The sequence below is a fragment of the Garra rufa genome, chromosome 15, assembly GCF_049309525.1.
Source record: "Garra rufa chromosome 15, GarRuf1.0, whole genome shotgun sequence".
In the NCBI taxonomy this organism is placed as follows: domain Eukaryota; kingdom Metazoa; phylum Chordata; class Actinopteri; order Cypriniformes; family Cyprinidae; genus Garra; species Garra rufa.
This window is the reverse complement of record NC_133375.1, coordinates 608,365-630,883: the sequence shown is the minus strand read 5'-3', so window position 1 is coordinate 630,883 and position 22,519 is coordinate 608,365. Positions and strand designations below refer to the sequence as shown.

Genomic DNA, 22,519 nt, shown 5'->3' with positions numbered 1-22,519 from the left:
ATATATATATATATATATATATATATATATATATTATATATATAATATATATGCACTACCAGTCAAAAGTTTTTGAACAGTAAGATTTTTAATGTTTTTAAAGAAATCTCTTCTGCTCACCAAGCCTGCATTTATTTGATTCAAAGCAAAATGTTGAAATATTTTTACTACTTAAAATAACTGCTTTCTATTTGAATATATTTTAAAATGCAATTTATTCCTGTGATTTCAAATCTGGATTTTCAGCATCTTTACTCCAGTCTTCAGTGTCACACAATCCTTCACAAATCATTCTGATATGCTGATTGTCTGTTCAAGAAACATTTATTATTTTATTTCAGCGTTGATTGTAACATTATACACGATACCATTCAAAAGCCTGGAATTAGTATAATATTTCTTGGGGGGGTAAAGTAATTATAGAATGAAATTGATCAAAAGTGATGATGATGATTATAATGTTACAGAATATTTCTGTTTCAGATAAACGCTGTTCTTCTGAACTTTCTATTCTTCAAAGAAACCCGAAAAAATTCTGCTCAGCTGTTTTCAGCATAATAATAACAATGCATGTTTTTTGAGCAGCAAATCGGAATATTACAATGATTTCTGGAGGGTCGTGACTGGAGTAATGATGAAAAATCACAGGAATAAATTACATTTTAAAATGTATTCAGATAGAAAACAGCCATTTTAAATAGTAAAAGTATTTCAAAATGTTACTGTTTTACTGTACTTTGGATCAAACTAATACAGGCTTGGTGATACTTTAAAATAAAGTAATAAAATAATATAAATAAAATCTTTAAAAAGATTAAAAACTTTTGATTGGTAGTGTATATTTTATATAAACTACCATGTAGTATATAAAGTGTATTTTAGTATATTGTAGGGCTAAGTTAATGAGCAAGCAGATTTATTTTATTTTTTTATTTTTTTTAAACATTTAGCCGTGTTAAATTTTGGTTTTATCACGGTCTAGTGGATTTTTTATGTTTTATGCAGCCAAATTGTGAAGTTTTATAATATACCATCAAAACTCAAAATCTATATTTTAGAGTCATTTAGTAACAGCAGTTTGCACCCTTGCATTAACTCAGTGGTGAAACTTTGAACCTTCATTTAAGCCTCCACCTGCCCAAATATCCATCTAGTTACTGAAATCATTGTGTTCCTGCAGATGGCACATGTGTAGAAACATGTAAAGAGGGATTCTATGGTGACAAGAAGCAGGAGTGTGAGCCGTGTCACCACACCTGTCGATCATGTGGCGGTCCGGACTACAAAGACTGTGATTCCTGTGAAGAGGACATGTTGCTGGACAAGGGTCAATGCATCAGCATAAGCAGGATCCAGTGTCCTGACGGAAAATTCCTAAATAGTACAGAATATTTGTATTCTAAAACTTCTTAGACATTGGAATTTTTTTTTTGGTTTTAATAAGTTTGATTCCTTGTTTATTGATTTTGTGTGTGTGTGCAGGTCAGAGTGAGTGTGAGCAGTGCGATTCCTCCTGTAGGACGTGTTCAGGGAATGGAAAAGAGCAGTGTGATTCCTGTCAGATAGGTGAGTGAACTTCAGTAGTTCCTCCAGTATGGATTTTCAGAAAGACATTATAGATATACTAGTAATAAAAATGTTCGCAGCAGGAATCTACATGTGTGTTTGTATGTCTGCACAGGCATGTTTCTCACCAACAGCCAGATGTGTGTGTCCGTTTGTCCATATGAGACTCATGCGAACCAGACGAGTGGGCGCTGTGAAGACTGTTCAGCGGGCTGTTTGAAGTGTCAGGATGCACATCAATGTCTGAAATGCAAAAACAGTGGTTCGCTGTACTTGCAGGATGGCAGATGTGTTGCAGAGTGTAAAAGGTGAAAAATGCTCTTTCAAAACACACAAAAAGCCACAAACAGGCTGCGTCCCAAATTGTAAATTTTTTTTAAATGTTTGTTTTGTTTTATTTATTTTAATAGGGCTGTCGCGATAACCGCAATATCGCAATACCGCGCTATTGACGTGCATAACCGCAGAGGAATGCAACAACCGCAGCAACCGCGATATTTGCCTGTTTTCTTTTTTCCTAAGGATTTGCCCTTCTCACTTAATGCCTGTGCGCTGAATATTAAATTAGTAATAAGTTAGTAATGATAACATAATGTGTTTATTATGAGGCTCAGTTGATATGCACTTAACAAGCCTAAACAGACAGCGAATGAGAGAGAGATCGACTGAGCTTGTGCGATAGACCTTTCTCACAACTTCCGTGTTTTGCGCCGGAAATACGTAATTGCTGTGTAAACCCATTTCCGCCCCGGTATGCCGGTAACCAGTTAAACAACGTGAAAAACGCTTAATGTGGCTTAATGTATGTAAAAAACGACCAGGAAACCGCAAGTTTCTGTCAGACCTTACGTGGAACAAACACTAACTACTATCAAAAGAACGAGCCCTTATTCCACATATAAAGTGAATAATATCACGTTAAGCGTTTTCTCCCCCATAGAAGCCCATTATAAGGAAACAGCTTAGCGTGGTTTACGTACCTCAACAGCGACCAGGGAAAACCAAACTTATGTTAAATTTGACTTATAATAAATACTTGCTGCTGTCAAAAGAACGAGCTCTTATTCAGCATATAAAGTGCGCGCCCCATAGAAGTCCATTATAACAAACAATGTTAAGCTTTTTCCTTAATGGAGTTCTATAGGGAGAAAAGCGTGATATTATTCACTTTATATTATTCACTTTATATGCTCAATAAGAGCTAATTATTTTGACAGCAGAAAGTGTTTATTATAAGTAAAATTTTAAGCCACGTTAAGCTTTTTTTTTTTTTTTGTATAATAGACTTCTATGGGGCGCGATCACTTTATATGCTGAATGAGAGCTCGTTCTTTTGAGAGCAGCAAGTGTTTATTTTAAGTGAAATTTAACAGAAGTTTGGTTTTCCCTGGTCGCTGTTAAGGTAAGTTAATAAACCAAGCTGTTTCCTTATAATGGGCTTCTATGGGGGAGAAAACGCTTAACGTGATATTATGCACTTTATCTGTGGAATAAGGGCTCGTTCTTTTGATAGTAGTTAGTGTTTGTTCCAAGTAAGGTATGACAGAAATTTGGGGTTTTCTGGTCATTTTTTACGTACGTTAAGCGTGTATAAACGCGGATAAACTCTTAGTGGAAAAACGTATATCCTTTATCCAATTTGTTCCTCTTTGTGACGGAGTTTTCCTACACGACTCTTATGGGGTCTGCAAAAGTTATCTTTGACAAACCAGCGAGGGAAGTTGTGTAGACTCTCTCCATTTTAATTTTAAATTACCCGGCTTTCTGCTGTGTTGACATTACACAGGAAGTCTGCATACCCTGCGATTGCGTATTTCCGGTTTCTGTGAAAAAGGTCTATTACCTGCGTCTGTCTTTCAGATTGAGTATGTATGTGAAACTAGCTTGTCATGTCCAAGGAAAGTGAAATCTCTGTCTTAACATCGGTGCTCTGCTGGTCAGCTGAGCCTTTAAAAGTGGCGATTAAAGTTAAAATGATTTCAACATCGTGTTTCATTACGTCTCTCTTTGAATAAATAAGCGTTTTTGAACGTATAGTTGAATGAACGGATTAGATTTACTCAAAGATAGTCTCTTGCCTCCATCTTGTGGCGTAAAAATGAAACTGCACTGACTGACAGCTCGCCTAAAACACGCAGGTGAAATACTGACAGAAAGTCTCTTGTCCAGTCAGACTCGAGGGTGCGCGCTAACTGTTATATACACGAAGATTTCAGATGCAAAGCCTCTAAGTATGTCTGACATTTTTCTTCAAAATTTGCATTTCTTACTGGCTAGGTTTCTATGTAAGTACTGTTTACTTCACTTCATATATCAACGCGATTTGGTTTCGGTTTATTGATTTCTGAATATGACCTTACATTGTAACAGCCTACACACAATTATATGGCGGTAATACCGCATACCGCGCTTCTGAGCCACTCAAAATTACCGCAAGGGAAATTCCTTAACCGCGACAGCCCTAATTTTAATTAATTACTTTTTTTCTTGTTTTGTTTATTTTTATTTTCTTGTTTTATATTTTTATATATATATTAATTTTTTTTTGTAGAGAACATGTAGTATTTTTTATATTTTGTTTTAACAGTGTCAAATTTTTAGTTCAAATTCTGTTTTATTTATTTTATTGTTTTATTTTTTGTTTTCCAATGTGTTTTGTTTTTGCTTTTTCAATTAGGTGATGCATTTTAAAGTAATTAATGTAGCTAACAGTGCATGACAAATAGTTCTGCAGATCGAGGCTTTTGTTGTGCAGTACTAACACCCAAATATTAATTTAGAATACTGTAATACTATTTTAGTAATCCTTATATTTTAATTTATTTTATTTGGTCTCTTTAATAGTAGATAAAATGCATTAAACTTACTTTTATTTTATATTTGTTTATTTATTATTTTATAACATTTTTATAACATAGTTTATAACATCTGTTTAGTTGTATTTTAACACTGTCAGCATTTTAAGTTGTAGAGAAAATGCAGATTCTGAACAGTAAGATTAATATTTTTTAAGAAGTACAGTGCCTTGCAAAAGTATTCATACCCCTTCATTTTTTTCACGTTTTGTTGCAGCATTATGTTAAACTGCTTTAAATTAGATTTTCCCCACATCAGTTTACACTCCATACACCATAATAATGACAAAGCAAAAACCAGATTTGCAAATTTTACAAATGTATTAAAAATAAAACACTGAAACAAGTACATTGCATAAGTATTCATACCCTTAACTCAGTACATAGTTGAAGCACCTTTACAGCCTCAAGTCTTTTTGGGTATGATGTGTCAAGTTTTGCACATCTGCATTTGGCAATTATCTGCCATTCTTTGCCTCACCTTTTCACCTCTCAAGCTCTGTCAGCTTGGATGGGGGCTGGCAGACATTTTCTAGAGTCCTAGTTGTTCCAGTCGTCTTCCATTATGGATAATGCTTCTGTGAACCTTCAATGCAGCAGATTTTTTTCTGAACTCTTCCCTAGATCATTGCCTTAACACAAGTCTGTCACTGAGCTCTACAGGCAGTTATCTTGACCTCAGGACTTGGTTTTTGCTTTGATATGCATTTTCAGCTGTTAGACCTTTTCTGAGAGGTGTGTGCCTTTCTAAATCAGACTCATTCAAATGAATTTGCCACAGTTTAACTCCACTCGAAGTGTAGTAACATCTAGAAGCAATATGAATGCTCCCGAGCTAAATTTCGAGTGTCCCAGAAAAGGATAGGAATACTTATGCAACGGGATCTTTTCAGTTTTTTATTTCTAATAAATTTGCAAAGTTGTTACAAACCTGTTTTGTGCTTTGTCATTATGGTGTATGAGATGTAGATTGATGTGGAAAAAAGTAATTTAAAGCAGTTTAACCTAATGCTTCAACAAAGCAAAATGTGCAAAAAAGGGGGTATGAATACTTTTGCAAGGCACTGTAGTTCACCAAGCCCGCATTTATTTGATCCAAAATACAGCAAAAGCAGTAACATTGTGAAATATTTTTACTATTTAAAATATCTGCTTTTTATTGAGAAATATTTTAAAAAGTGATTTATTCATGTAATCAAATTTCAAAAATAATTGTGTTATTGTTATTATCATCAATTTTAAAACAGTTGTATAAATTATTACTTTATGATTATTTGATGTACAGAAAGATCCAAAGATCAGCATTTATTGGAAATAAAAAGCTTTTGTAACATTATACACTACCATACAAAAGCTGGGAAAGAAATAGTAGAAATTATTACTTTTATTTAGCAAGGATGCTTTAAATGATGATGAAGAAGACTTTTATAATGTTACAAAAGATTTGTGTTTTAGATAAATGCAGTTCTTCTGAACTTTCTGAGCTTTCTGAGCAGAATATTAGAATGACGTTATTTTTTTTAATAGTTTTATTTAGTTTTCTTGTGTTCTGTTGTGATTTTTGATTTCAAAAAACTGTTTAATGATGAATTTAAAAGTAAAATTTAGCTAAGAGTGCATAGTACATGGTTCTGTGTATCAAGATTTTTATTATGTAGCAAACTTAAACTCAAAAGATGTACCAGCTCTTTTAAGTATGCGAACTAGAACACAGCCATGCATTAACACACATCATATAAAGCCATATGTTAACAAACAACACATAAAATGTCTGTCATTGTCGCAGGGGTTACCTAGAGGCTGGTGTTTGTCACAGCTGTGCTGCGGGATGTGCTTCATGTGAGGGAGAGGCCAATTATTGTCTGAGCTGTGAGGAAGACTATGTACGTTTCAAACACACCTGTGTGCATCACTGTCCTCCCAGTCACTTTGTAAAAGAGGGAGTATGTGAGATCTGTCCAAACAGTTGTGCCGAATGTGACCAAAGAGGCAAATGCAGCGGTGAGGCTCTTAACATTATTCATCACTGACTGACATTTTATTATAAAAACCACTGAAGTGTATCATTTTAAGTGATTTCCTACATATTCCTTATAAGAAGTCTCTTATGCTCATCAAGACTGCATTTATTTGATCAAAAATGAAACAGTAATATAGTGAAATATTATTACAAATTAAAAAAAATGTTTTTATTTGAATATATTTTAAAACAAAATTAATTTCTGTGATGCAAAGCTGAATTTTCAGCATCATTACTCCAGCCTTGATCCATCAGAAATCGTTCCAGCATTGCAGTGATGCAAAAGCTGAAAAGATTTCTGACGGATCATGTGACACTGAAGACTGGAGTAATGATGCTGAAAATTCAGCTTCCCATTATAGATAGTAAGTTATGTTTTGAAATATATTCACAATTCACAATATTACTGTTTTTACTGTATTTTGATTCAAGTAAATGCAGTCTACACTGAAGTTGGGCATTATCTCTCTGAAACTTTGTGCTTTATCTTCTCCTGCTTTCTCAGCGTGTGAAGAGTACTACTTCCTGCATGAGGATCAATGTTTTGATGATTGTCCTAAGAGATACTTCACAGATGTAGTGCAGAAGCAGTGTAAACCGTGTCACAGTAACTGTGCAGAGTGTGATGGACCTGATGAAGATGACTGCACCTCCTGTAGCTATGGATATGTACATCATGAAGGAAATTGCCTGTTCTGGCGCTGCCCGCCAGAAACGTACCTGGACGGAGAAGAGTGTCGAGGTAAGATACATATTCTTCTTTGTTTATGGGTGTATTCCCTCAAATTGACAGAATGAGTGTTGGACAAGGTGGCATCTAGGTGTGATTTCCTACACTGCTGTTCAAAGTTTTTAATAATTAAGAATGTTAGAATGTTTCAAAAGATTCTATTTAAAAAAAAATAATCTGTTCGTTGTACTTTAAAACAAAATGAGATGTTTTCAATATTGATAATGCTGAGTACCAATAATATCTGATAATAAATAAGCACCACATTAAACTATTAGACACTGATTAGGACATTACAGTGGGGAAATAATTATTTGATCCCCTGCTGATTTTTTACATTTGCTCACTGTCAAAGAAATGATCAGTCGGTGAGAGAGAGAATTAACAACAACACAAAAATCCAGAAAAAAAAACACATTTTAAAAAAAGTTTAAATTAAATTGATTTGCATTTTAATGAGTGAAATAAGTATTTGACCCCTTTGCAAAACATAACTTAGTACTTATTGGCAAAACCCTTTTTCAGACATTTCTTGTGGTTGGCCACCATGTTTGCACACATCTCAGGAGGGATCCTCTCCAAGTCATTAAGGTTTCAAGACATCTGACATTTGGCAACTCAAACCTTCAGCTCCCTCCACAGATTTTCTATGGGATTAAGGTCTGGAGACTGGCTAGGCCACTCTTGGACCTTAATGTGCTTCTTCTTGAGTCACTACTTTGTTGCCTCGATTTTGCTCTCATCTGACCACAACACTTTCACCCAGTTCTCCTCTGAATCATTCAGATGTTCATTGGCAAACTTCAGATGGGCCTGTAAATGTGCTTTCTTGAGCAGGGGGACCTTGCGGGTCCTTCATGGCGTAGTGTGTTACCAATTGTTTTCTTGGTGACTGTGGTCCCAGCTAGGGCTGCACGATAGATCGTTTCAGCATCGTCATCGCGATGTACGCATGCGCGATAGTCACGATGCAAGGCAAAAAAAAATTTATGTGTGTCTGATTTAAAAATGTACTTTCTATATTTCTAAACTTTCTATTCACGGATCTATATTTGTCTAAAATAAAGTAATTAACTCATGTTTAAAGGTTCTTTAAAAACCACAATGCACACGTTGCTTCACCTACTTCATGCATGCAGTCTCTGCGTGCGCATGGCGAAATGAGCGCGGGACGGGAGAAAAGCGCCGAAATGGAAGATTTGGTCGCAAAAAGAAACGCAACGTCGGTCATATGGAAGTATTTTGGATACAAAAAGGATGCTGCTGACCAAAAACAGGTGCTTTGTCGGGAGTGCCTGTCAGTTGTTGCCACAACTCGCGGAAACACTACGAATTTAAGGGACCGTTCACATGTCGCGCCTAAAAATGCGTGGAAAACGCTAGGCGCGCCGCTTTCTCCTTCTTTCCAAAGCGCTCTGTAACTTGAGCTCCAGTGGCGTCTGCCGTTGCTAAGCAACCATGACCCGCTCTCCTAAAGACGCAGAAGTTTCAGCAAAGATAAATAAACAAAGATAAATGGATTTCCAAAACTAAAAATTGCTTGCAGTAGCTCTGCTGCTAAAAAATGTTATCCCTGTAACAGCTATGATCAGCTGTTCCTCCATCTTGGCTAAGCTTTTAATGTTTTTCGTGAAAGGAAGAAGCTGATTTCCCTTTCATCAGGGTAAAAGCAACATTCATTATTAATTTCATATTAGAGCCTTGATTTGCCTGAATTGACAGTGAATAAGGTGAGTCAAACAGTTTATGAAACTACCCAAAATAAGCTTTAAAAAGTATTTTATTTCAGGGTTTTGATTATACTGTACTTTTACTTTTTTTCATTCTTTTAAAATGCTTACAAAATTACCCCAATTATTCTTGAATTATTATTTGATTTTTAAGCAGTTCAAAACAACCTGATGAACATAAATGAATTTGTACACATCGCAATATATATCGCAAGAAAAAAATATATTGCAATGTAATTTTTTCCCAATATCGTGCAGCCCTAGTCCCAGCTGCCTTGAGATCATTGACAAGATCCTCCTGTGTAGTTCTGGGCTGATTCCTCACCGTTCTCTTGATCATTAAAAACTCCACGAGGTGAGATCTTGCATCGAGTCCCAGACTGAGGGAGATTGATATTTTGTATTTCTTTTTATCTTTATTAACTGTTGTCACCTTCACACCAAGCTGCTTGGCAATGATCTTTTAGCCCATTCCAGCCTTGTGTAGGTCTACAATCTTGTCCCTGACATCCTTGGACAGCTCTTTGGTCTTGGCCAAGGTGGAGAGTTTAGAATCTGATTGATTGCTTCTGTGGACCGGTGTCTTTTATACAGGTAACAAGCTGCCTTTAAGAGAGTGCTCCTAATCTCAGCTCATTACCTGTATAAAAGACACCTGGGAGCCAGAAATCTTGCTGATTGATAGGGGATCATATATTTTTTTTCACTCATTAAAATGCAAATCAATTTATAACTTTAAAAAAAAAAAAAATTTCAGGATTTTTTAGTTCTTGTCTCTCACTGTTCAAATAAACCTACCATTAAAAACTTTGTCAGTGGGCAAATGTACAAAGTCAGCAGAGTATCAAATATTTATTTTTCTCACTGTAGCATGATTCTGCTGTATTTTTCATCAAGTAACTTGTTTGCTGACACCAAATTTGTGTTTTTTAGAGTGTGATAAGTCCTGCCTGACATGCTCAGGTCCTCACCCGTCCTCCTGCCTCACCTGCAGAGACAACATGAGAAAGGATGTGAATGGACACTGTGAATTTTTCAGTGACTGCTCTGCGCACACGTTCACTGATAAGGATGGGCTTTGCAAGCCTTGTCACAAGAGCTGTCTTAAGTGCACGGGCGCAGGCAAAGCGCAGTGCCTCAGCTGCAATCCCAAACACCTCCTGCTCAGTAAGAAGCCACTTACCTAACCATATTTCATTTCCTTATGAAACTGTTTTTTAAGCTTTAATAACATTTATTATAAAGCAATATTGCACAAAATAAGTTTTCTTTTAATTTGTTAAATATTTGCACATACTGCACATACATTTGTGACTAAAAACTACTGCATGCGACTATGTAAAAACATTAAGGAGCACTAGTGCGCCTCAACCAATCTGCATATTTGTGTTTGTGAGCTTGTTTTTGAAACATTGAGTAATGTATCACAGACATATCTCACAAATTCTTCCATAATCAAAGTGTAGAGAAAGTGTAAATAACAGATTCATTGTGCAGTGTAGAGAATTTCATTGATTATAATGGAACTTTGTGAGATCACAAAGAACTAAGATGAGTGACAACTTTTAATGATTTTGCTCTATTTCGCTGTCAAAAATAGTCACATCACAATAGTGTTTCGTTTATGAATGAATGTGCATTTTTGAAGGAATCTAGTGAGTCAGTGATTCAATTTCCCATTCATAACGACACACACTTGCTTTATTCCTGAATAAAACAGTCATTTGATTGAATCAAATGAATGAATTTGATTAATGTAAATGCATTTACATTAATTTTACATTAAAATTAATGTAAATGTAAATGTGAATGATTCAGTAATCAAATCAGTGACTTCCCACCACCTACTGGCAGTTTTAGTTTCATTTTTAAAGTATCTTTTCAGTTATTTAAATCATTTAATAATTATATATACAAAATTTATATATATACATACAAAATATATATTACAAAAAAACATTAATCTCAACATGAATTTATGAATTTAATTGCACCCATGCCACCTCTGAGCCTCATTAAACATATGAAAATACACCTACAAGCCACTTTTGTGTTCTTCTGTGCCACCTCTGTAGTACAAATTAATTTTGTTAATACTGATTTCATTTGATTGCTAATTGTTCTTATTCTGTTGTTTTAATTAGACATTTGAGAATGTCTTAGAAAATATAATTTTGAAAATTTGACGTAAAAGATAAAGGTAAAATCTAAATTCAGTCAAATATCACTTCGTAATGGGAAGGATCATTTTTGATCAGCTTCTAAATGTTTTAAGTTAGGAGCACAAGTGCTATTAAAAATAAAAGTAAGCGTAGAGCTCTGCATGATGTAATGTTTTGTACACATTGTTTTGGTCATTTATCAGATCAGACGTGTGTGTCCACGTGTCCGGGTGGTTACTATGAAGACAAGGACAAGCAGGAGTGTGTTCAGTGCCATGTGAACTGTGAGTCATGCAGGGGACATCACAGTAATGACTGTATAACCTGTAAACCAGGCCTGGTTCTGCTCGGACACAGCTGCTTCACGACCTGTCCACCAAGGTATAATATCACTTATTACCGTATTTATTATTTATTTTTATATCTGTATGTATTTACTTACTGGTATTTTTTTAATGTAGTGAATTTATTTTTATTAGCAATTAATACTAAAGTGCCATACTGACTTAATAACTCACAACTGCGAGTATATATCATGTAATTTGGAGAAAAAAGGTAGAAATGTAAGTTTATATCTCGCAATTCTGAAAACTTTTCTCTGAATTTCGACTTGATCTTTCAGAACTGCAATGTTTATATCTGACGTTATTTCTCATTATTGCAACTTTATTTCTCAGAAGTCTGAGTTCATCTATCAGTCCTGAGAAAAAGTCACAATTGTGAGATATAAACTCGCGACTGTATGAAAAAAAAGATTTCTGATTTTATTTCTCAGAATTTGCGACTTAATTTCTCAGACTTCAGAGTTTATATCTCAAAATTCTGACTTTTTCTCACAATTACCAGTTTATACCATGCTTGCAACTCCGAGTATATATTCTGCAATTTTGAGAAAGTCAGAATTGTAAGTTTATATCTGGCAATTCTGAAAAAATTTCGACTTTATTTTTCAGAAGTCCATTGTTTATATTTTTGCGATTCTGACGTTATTTCTCAGAATTGCAACTTTATTTCTCAGAAGTCCGAGTTTATCTTGCAGTTCTGATAGAAAAAAGTCACAATTGTGAGGAATAAACTCGCAACTGTATGAAAAAAGTAAGAATTCTGATTTTATTTCTTAGAATTTGTGACTTATATCTCAGTTTATATCTCACAATTCTGACTTTTTCTCAGTAGTGCAAGTTTAATTCTTGTAATTCTGAGTTTTTTCTCACAATAACGAGTTTATACCATGCTGTACTAACTTTATAACTCGCAACTCCGAGTATATATCATGCAATTCTGAGAAAGTCAGAATTGTAAGTTTATATCTCGCAATTCTGAAAAAAATTTTCAACTTTATTTTTCAGAAGTCCACTGTTTGTATTTTGCGATTCTGATGTTATTTCTAAGAATTGGAACTTATTCTCAGAAGTCAGAGTTTATCTTGCAGTTCTGAGAGAAAAAAGTCACAATTGTGAGATATAAACTCGCAACTGAATTGTGAAATATGAATTGAGTTTATACCTCACAATTCTGACTTTATTATTTTATTATTATTATTTCTAATTTGCGACTTAATTTCTCAGATATCTGAGTTTTTTTTCTCACAATTGTGAGTTTATACCATGCCATACTGACTTTTATAACTCGCAACTGTGATTATAAAGCAATTTTGAGAAGAAAAAAAACAGAATTTTTAAGATGTAAACTCTCAATTACCTTGTTTTATTTTTTTAATGGAAATGGGCTTCAATACTAAGTCCTTAACATAAACGGTAACACTTTACAATAAGGTTCATTAGTTAACATTAGTTAACCACATTAGTTAACATGAACTAATAATGAACTGCACTTATACAGCATTTATTAATCTTTGTTAATGTTAATTTCAACATTTACTAATACATTATTAAAATCTTGTTAACATTAGTTAATGCAGCGTGAACTAACATGAACAAACAATGAACAACTGCATTTCCGTTAACTAACGTTAATGAAGATTAGTAAATACAGTAACTAATGTATTGCTCATGGTTAGTTCATGTTAGTTACTACATTAACTAATGTTTAACTAATGAACCTTATTGTAAAGTGTTACCACATAAACTAACACAATTTTTTCATAATTTTTTATTTCTCAGAATTGCGACTTAATATCTCAGTTTATATCTCACAATTCTGACTTTTTCTCAGTAGCGCAAGTTTAATTCTTGTAATTCTGAGTTTTTTCTCACAATTACGAGTTTATACCATTTTGTACTAACTTTATAACTCGCAACTGTCGCAATCGTAAGATGTAAACTCACAATTACCTTGTTTTATTTTTTTTAAATGGAAATGGGCTTCAGTACTAAGTCCTTAACATAAACTAACATAATTTTTTTCCAGATCTATGCAATGACATTCTGACATTTTTTTTAATTAGATATCCACATACTATATACCACAAACACCAGCTAATGCTACTAATAATGGCAGTCTTTTGTTCTTTATTGTCTTTCTACTAAAATTTTGAAGCATTTCCCCCACAAAAACGTCCATACATTTTACATGCTTTCCTCAGTGTTTGTAATCAAGGGTAGTAACACAAACGAAACCATGTGGTCCAGGAGCTGCTGTCGGTACAGTCCTGCTCTCCTGCCATTGTGCACTTTAGTAAGCCATGTAATCTGTGTTTCTGTGGGAAACTTTGTCTCTTAATTAGTATGCTGTATATCACTTTGGATGAAAAGCTCCAGCTAAATGCCAAGTTACTGACATTCCTTCCAATTATGAGTTTAAGTACTTTAAGAGATTGAGTGGGTTAGTCCACTCTTTTTGTAATTGGATAGTTTGAACTGAAACTTGACGCTGCCATCTTTATTTATGCATATTTATCGTATATTTTTTTTTACACTTCTGCTTGAGCAGGTTACATTTTTGTCCGTTTTTAAATTCTTGTCCGTAGCTTATGTCTTTTATGACAATTACATTTTCTATCATGCATTATTAGGAGAAGGGAGAAACCCTAGAGTGATATGAGAAACATAAAAGTAGCACAGTTTTATCATTTCTGCTAGCAGTAATTATACAGAAACATTTTCCCCAACTGACCAATCAGAATCAAGTGTTTTAGTGTTATGTAAAAATAATACTAACGTGACATCCTTTTAACTAAATCGTGATTTTATTATTCAAAAAAAGATGCTTTTGAAAATGACAAAGCATTGTAACACATGTCTGTATTTCCCCTGCAGTTACTTTGTGAATGCCAGCAGAGCATGTCAAGAGTGTGAGCACACATGTAAGGAGTGCTCAGGAAGCAGTAGTTTCTGTCTCAGCTGTAGAAATGGATACTTACTGTTGAGAAACTCTGGACAGTGTCTACGTACATGCCCATCAAACTACTTCCCTCATACCTTACACGAAGAATGCAAGAGATGCCACCCAACCTGCAAAACATGCAAGGGTAAGACTTTATCTTCACATGTATTCAATCTGCAATATTCCTTTAAGCATATCTTATGAATATCTGTCTGACTTTTAGTTGATATACAGTTGAAGTCAAAAGCTTACACGCTCCTTGCTGAATCTACAAAATGTTAATTATTTGACCAAAATAAGAGGGATCATACAAAATACATGTTATTTTTTTAGTGCGGGCCTGAATAAGATATTTCACATAAAAGATGTTTAAATATAGTCCACAAGAGAAAATAATAGTTCAATTTATAAAAATGACCATGTTCAAAAGTTTACATACGCTTTATTCTTAATACTGTGTTGTTACCTGAATGATCCACAGCTGTGTGTTTTTTTTTTTTTTTTTAGTGATAGTTGTTCATGAGTCCCTTGTTTGTCCTCAACAGTTAAACTGTTCTTCAGAAAAATCCTTCAGGTCCCACAAATTCTTTGGTTTTTCAGAATTTTTATGTATTTATACTCTTTCCAATTATGACTGTATAATTTTGAGATCCATCTTTTCACCCTGAGGACAACTGAGGGACTCATATGCAACTATTACAGAAGGTTCAAATGCTCACTGATGCTTCAGAAGGAACACGATGCATTAAGGGTGAAAACTTTTGAACAGAATGAAGATGTGTACATTTTTCTTTTTCTTTTTTTTTCTTTTTCTTTTTTCAAGATACTTGTTTACAAAAGACAAAATAAATGAAATTTACCCGGCTCTTAATGCATTGTCTCTCCTTCTGGAGCATCGGTGAGCGTTTGAACCTTTTGTAATAGTTGCATATGAGTCCCTCAGTTGTCCTCAGTGTGAAAAGATGGATCTCAAAATCATACAGTTATTGTTGGAAAGGGTTCAAATACACAAAAATGCTGAAAAAAATAAATAATAATAATTTGAGAATATGAAGGATTTTTCTGAAGACCAGCAGGCAGTTTAACTTTCAGGACAAACAAGGGACTCATGAACAACTATCAGTAAACAACAAAAACAGCTTTGAAACATTCAGGTAACAACACAGTATTAAGAATCAAGTGTATGTACACTTTTGAACAGGGTCATTTTTGATAAATTCATCTATTATTTTCTCTTGTGGACTACACATAAACGTCTTTTATGTGAAAAATCTTATTCAGGTCAGGACTAAATAAAAAATAAAATGCATTTTGTATGATCCCTCTTATTTTGGTCAAATAATTAACATTTTTAAGATTCTACAAGGTGTATGTAAACTAACTGTATGATGTACATCACATTATAAATATTAACGCAATGACATTTATTAACTTTTTAAGTGTTTAAAAACGAGACTAGATCATGATATGATTTGTGTACCTCTATGATTTAACTAGTCTGTCATGTGATTGGCAGACTCTGGTGCGATCTCCTGTACATCGTGTTTTGACGGTTTCAAATTGTTTGGAGGAATCTGCTCATCTGATTGTCTAATTGGGGAATATCCCATCTTTGAGGTAAATGTTTTTAATACATTTTTATTAAATCAATAATGTGCTAATCTAACTATATTGTTGTTTTAATGTGTCGCCAACATCGACTAAATTAAGTTTTCCTCTTAAAACTTCATTGTTTTTGTTTATTGGTAACACTTTACAATAAGGTGTCATTTGTTAACTTTAGTTAATGCACAATACATTTATTACACTATTTATTAATCTTTGTTAATATTAGTTAATAAAAATACAATTGTTCATTGTTAGTTCATGTTAGTTCACAGCACTAATGTTAAACAACACACACCTTGTGATTAACTAAGATTAATATTCTAAATGCTGTAGAATTATTGTTCATTCTTAGTTCATGTTAACTAATAGTTAACTAATGTTCTTAAAGGAAAAGTTCACCTCCAGAACAAAATCATTTACTCAACCCCTTTGTCATCCAAGATGTTCTTTAAATTGTTTTTTGAGGGAATCATTTCAGGATTTCCCTCCATATAATGGACTTCTATGGTGCCCCGAGTTTGAACTTCCAAAATGCAGTTTAAACGCAGCTTCAAAAGGCTCTAAATGATCACAGGCTAGGAATAAGGGTCTTATCTAGCGAAACGATTGGTCATTTTTTTTTTTCTATTGACAATTTATATACTTTTTAACCTCAAATGCTCGTTTGGTCTAGCTCCACGTCTATATATACATCGCTGCAGAACTACAAACCAAATGTTTACAAAGTGAACATGCAAAGAAGAGCAAACTCCCTTTAAAAACAAAGGTAAAACAGCGATGTAGGACGATTTTGAAATTGGAGGAGCAAATGAGATTGGAGTTTTTCAACATACCCTAACTGTATTGGACCGGAATACACAGAGTTGACGCAGAGCTATATAAGAAGAGCATTTGAGGATAAAAGTATATAAATTGTCATTTTTTTATTTTTTAAATAACTGATTGTTTCTAGAAAAGACTCTTCTACCTTGGCTGGGATCGTTTGGAGCCCTTTGAAGCTGCATTTAAACTGCATTTTGGAAGTTCAAACTTGGGGCACCATAGAAGTCCACTATATGGAGAGAAATCCTTAAGTGTTTTCTTCAAAAAACTTTTTTTTTTTTACTACTGAAGAAAGAAAGACATGAACATCTTGGATGACAAGGGAGTGAGTACATTATCTGTAAATTTTTGTTCTGGAATTGAACTTGTCCTTTAAGCGTGCAAACGTTCATTAAATGTGTGAACGTGAACTTTTTAGTGTTTTTATGTGTTTTGCACAGAATAACACATGTGGGACATGTGACAAATCCTGTAATGAATGTAAAGGCCCAGGACCCTACAGCTGCACCTCGTGCCCTGTTCTACAGCGCCTCACAGAGGATGGGAGGTGTCTTTCTTGCTGTGGAGAGAAAACCCCAACGGATTCCTCAAGATTCCACTCGGAATGCTGCCAGTGTGACAATCTAAATGGTACAAGCTTTAAATTCATTCATTCAAAAAACAAAAACAAAAAAAACACTTACTATCAAACAGTTTTACTCAAAAATTGCTAATAAATTTCACAATCACAAAAAACGGCAAGTAACAGAAAATGTAAAAAAAGGACTGAAATGGTATTTTCAGCTGGAATGTACTCCAATAATATTAACATATTATTATGTTAACATATTAACAATAATTGTTTGGAAAAATTGTATAATTTAAATGATGTGCCTGACAGAAGATTTAGTTTTAACTATTATTTATAAAGGTAATTGATGCTTATGAGTCTTTAAAGTGTAAGTCTTTACAAATAATTATTAAATAAATGTTAAAAAAAAATATTGATATATTTCAATGCTATGTTTATATTATTAATGTACCATTATAGTATTTATTCATATTTGAAGCTAGCTTTATTTCTATTTTTTAGTTTTCATTTTAATTTTAGTAAACTTACGTGCTTTATTTTAAACAGATTTAAATAGTTAATATTTCTATTTTGTGTACTCCAATAATCGTTTTATTTACATTTTCTTGAAAAAAAAAACAATTTACAGTAACTTAACTAATTTCTATTTAAATTATATAATTTATTTTTATATTTCAATGATATTTCCATATGATTCATGTACCATTATAGTATTTATTCATATTTTAAATTAGTTTTATTTCTATTTTTTAGTTTTCATTTTAATTTCAGTTCAAGTGCTTTTGTTACTTCAAATAGGTAATATTTCTAATATTTCTTCACTTTAATTTATTTTATTTCAGTTTTAAATGTAACAATTTTGGTACTTCAGCTTTATTTGTTTCAGTTATTTGCCAAAGCTACATTTTATTTTTGTTGTCTAATATTTATATTTTAATTCAGTCTTATTTCAATTAGCATTTTTAACAGTTCAGTTTCTGTAAAAGGACAACACTGATATATTTAAACTGATTTACAGATAAAATTCTTTATATTTTCACTACCAGTCAAACGTTTTGGAACGGTAAAATTTTAATGCTTTTTAAAGAAGTCTCTTCTGCTCACCAAGCCTGCATTTATTTGATGAAAATACAGTAAAAACAGTAAAATTGTGAAATATGTTTACTATTTAAAATAACTGTTTTCTATTTGAATATATTTTAAAATGTAGTTTATTCCTGTGATTTCAGTCCTAAATTTTTGCATCATTACCTGAAATCATTCTTTTTTTATTTGCTGCTTAAAAAACATCCTTGCAAAATAAAAGTATTAGTTTAAATAATTTCTTTCCCATTTTTTTCAAAAATAAATAAAAATGATACTGACTTCACGTTTTTGAATAGTATAGTGTATAATGTTACAAAAGCTTTTTATTTCAGATAAATGCTGATCTTTGGATCTTTCTATTCATCAAAGAATATTAAATAAAAATGTACTCAACTGTTTTAAATATTGATAAAAAAAATATATATTTCTTGAGCAGCAAGTCAGCATGTTAGAATGATTTCTGACAGATCATGTGACACTGAAAACTGGAGTAATGATGCTGAAAATCTAGCTTTGATCACAGGAATAAATTACATTTGAAAATATATTCAAATAGAAAACAGTTATTTTAAATATTAAAAATATTTTAAAATATTACTGCTTTTAGTGTACTTTGGATCAAATAAATGGAGGCTTGGTGAGCCGAAGAGACTTCTTTAAAAAACAAAAAATCTTACTGTACGAAAACTTTTGAATGGTAGTGTATATCAATTATTTATTTTATTTCTATACTAAATTTACATTTTTAAAGACCTTGAACTTTCAGCGTGAAGCCATTGAGCCGATGCATTCAGGAAGCCACTAAATGTGACCTTTAACCTCTCTTTTCTCAGATGAATGCATTGTCATGCTGAGCTACAACCTCTTTAACAGCGATCCAGTGACTTCGTTTCATCCTGTCCTTTTTGTGTCCACTGCCATATTTGTGCTGGTGAGCTTGTGGCTTGCCATTTTTCTCTTCCTGCATTTTCGGCATAAAATCACCTTGAAGCCCATCGTTGAGTCGAAGGGCTACAGCAAAATCGCAGACGACCCCTTCACCTCTGCGACCCTCAGTGACAGCATGAAGGCGGAGTATTGCGACAAAAAAGCAGACCTAGAGGATGACGAAGAGGAGGACGAGGATATTGTTTACATGGGGAGGGACGGCATTGTGTATCGAAAGTTTAGATACAGTCTGTTGGACGGGGAGGACGAAGTGGAGGAGGTGGAGCTGGAATATGATGATATGTATACTCTCACATAAAATACAAAAGCCTGTTTGTTTTCTTTGATGTGCATATCAATATCTTATTTATTAACATTTTGACATGCAAAAACACAGTAAGCTTTACCAATCATCCGTTAAATAAATAGTTCATCCAAATATCATGATTTTGTCATTATTTAGTCACCATTATGTTGTTCTAAAACCCAAATCACTTTATTTCTTCTGTGGAACACCAAAGACGATACAGTGCCCTCCACTAATATTGGCACCCTTTTTTTAAAGTAAAAATGCATATTTGATTAAATTTTAATGTTTCAAACTATTAGTCGATTTTGGCACAACTTTTGAAAAAACACATAGTAGTAGTGTACTTGTGACCAAGGATTAACTACAGACAAGAAACAGATTTCCGTTAGACCAAATCCAGATAAGCCTTTTGATTGCATGGGAAAGCCTCACTGAAATGTCAGCTGATCTTTGGCATTGCGTGACCAATAGCGCACAAAATGAAATAAGAGCCGGTTCACTTTTTTTTCTGGACATTATCTTTCCAGCAGCCTCTCATCCATACAAGCTGACCAAATATTTAGTTACATTGATTTTCTTCATGTTAAGTTCTTGGGACATCACCTCACGGACATAGGAAAGAAAACAGCTGTGAACCCTTTTCAGGCAGATCATTTACCAAAATAATGTACTATTCATATACTCTATTATAGTTTTGTTTGTTTATTTGTTTTTAATATTGTTTATTAGCTTTTTTTATATCTATCTTCAGGTTTTATTTTAATTTTATGTCATTTATATATATATATATATATAAGATAAGTTTTGAGAATGACACAAATATTAGTTTTCACAAAGTTTGCTGCTAAACTGCTTTTAGATCTTTGTTTCAGTTGTTTCTGTGATGTACTGAAATATAATTACAAGCACTTCATACGTTTCAAAGGCTTTTATCGACAATTACATGACATTTATGGGCCATTCTATATTTAGGGGTACATTTCAGGTTAGCCAAGAAGTCAGAAAATCAGTGATCATTTTTAATAAATAAACTAGGTGGTTGAATAATGTATCCTCCTATTGTGCTAAATGTATTATTTGGCAAGCTTAAGCTGTAATTACTTTTTAAATATTTTAATGAAAATTAACATTTGGTTCAGTGTTCTGTCAACTGTGTTACGGACAAATGCTGTTTCAGATGAAACATGAATGATGTACCACATGTCTGAAAACAAACTTATTTGAAGGTTTTTGAGTCTATTCACCAAGATTTTTGAAGTTATCTCTCTAACTGATTTGAAAATATGAATTTGGTGCTTCATAATGGGCATTCTGCGGAATGCCACTATGACTGATGACATTTTTATTTCATATAAATCCAACATATGCTGAATTTAGTGTTATTCTACATCCTTCTACATCAGGAGTTCTCAACTCTGGCCCTCGAGGTCCATTTTCCTGCGGAGTTTAGCTCCAACCCTAATCAAACCTGAACAAGCTAATCAAGCTCTTCATCATTACTAGAAAGTTACAGGCAGGTGAGTTTGATCAAGGTTGGAGGTAAACTCTGCAGGAAAGTGGACCTCGAGGGCCAGAGTTGAGAACCTCTGTTCTACATCCTAAATCCAAGATTCTCATGCACCTTGCAAAGGCATGATTCCCTGTCTGCAATAGATGGCTGGACTACCCAGAATGGGCGCATACGGCAGAACAAAGAATATGAGATTTTGCAGTCAGGACTCTCAATGAAGAATCTTCTATGCAGGTTTCTGTCTTCCCTCTTGTTATTGTTTGTGATTTTCCTGCTGTGAGACGACAGTACAAAATCTTTCATTACTCCTAAAACAGTCATCGCAGGCTGAAGTGTCTTATGTTGTTGGACATTTTGCGAACTAGTCCTAGGTTTTTCACCCAAACTGAACCAAACCAGTGCTGGAAGATTCTTTGGAGAGTAAATATCAATAATTAAAAAAAAAAGTTGAACTTTTGACTCTAGTCGCAAAGGGAAGCCAAAACGTTCTAAAGGGACAGGGCTGCCTTTACTAAAATGGCTATAACTTTTGAAGGGAATAAGATATCTTTACCAAACTCTCAATGTATATGTAATGGCTGAATCTGAAGTCATATGAAAAAAAAGTTGCAGAGCTTGTCCACTTGTTGGCTTTATAACAGGGGAAAAAATATAAAAATGGCCATAAATATGCTATTGTGTGTCCTATCGACATGAAAACCGGTATGTGCGGTCTTGGTCCAAAGTGCCAACAACTGGTTATAAGTTTGCGTATCTCAAAACACATGGCTGCCATAGGCTGATGAAGTTTGAGAACCTATTAGACAAGATTAATGGAAGGCAATCAGAATGAATCACGGCCCTAAAGGTCTGAGAAATTTGACAGAAATAAGCCACTGGTGGGCGATATCGCATTCTTCAAGGGTGTAAACGATTGAATATTGTGCAGTTTATCACACGTACCTATGATATTCATATAAGAACAACTGCAGTCAATCAAACTGTTTGTTAAATAATTGAGAAAATGTAAATAATTCTACTTTCGTGAACTAGTCCTAGGGTTTTTTTTGCTCAATCTGTCAAAAAACACTGGTACAATTCTCTGGACTCTCTAGGTCAAGAATTATTAAAAAATGCTGAAATTTGCCCTTTGGGAAGCTATAATGGAGTAATTTACAAAAGGGGCCTGTCCAAATATACCCAAAAGCCAATAAAGCCTAAACGAAAACTTCACGAAACTAGGTGAGCACATACGACAGGTGATTCTAAACAAGCATGCAAAGTTTTAGGAAGATCGGACCACAGCCATAAACATGTAAAACATCATATTTCTATGGTAAATGACCTGGATTTGCCAA

The 22,519-nt window shown here is 33.7% G+C and overlaps 1 protein-coding gene across 1 annotated transcript in view; it reads left to right on the top strand.

The window, feature by feature from the left end:
- Nucleotides 1–19,806, top strand: part of pcsk5b (proprotein convertase subtilisin/kexin type 5b) — a 94,545-nt gene extending 74,739 nt beyond the window's left edge. Inside the window, exons 27-37 of the mRNA XM_073818525.1 lie at nt 1,181–1,381; nt 1,483–1,566; nt 1,682–1,874; nt 6,208–6,422; nt 6,947–7,183; nt 9,835–10,068; nt 11,267–11,444; nt 14,282–14,493; nt 15,865–15,965; nt 17,219–17,408; nt 19,269–19,806. Of these exons, the coding sequence (XP_073674626.1) occupies nt 1,181–1,381; nt 1,483–1,566; nt 1,682–1,874; nt 6,208–6,422; nt 6,947–7,183; nt 9,835–10,068; nt 11,267–11,444; nt 14,282–14,493; nt 15,865–15,965; nt 17,219–17,408; nt 19,269–19,681 (2,258 nt within the window). The 3' untranslated portion in view covers nt 19,682–19,806. The remainder of the gene's footprint in view (nt 1–1,180; nt 1,382–1,482; nt 1,567–1,681; nt 1,875–6,207; nt 6,423–6,946; nt 7,184–9,834; nt 10,069–11,266; nt 11,445–14,281; nt 14,494–15,864; nt 15,966–17,218; nt 17,409–19,268) is intronic.
- The last annotated feature ends 2,713 nt before the right edge of the window (nt 19,807–22,519 follow it).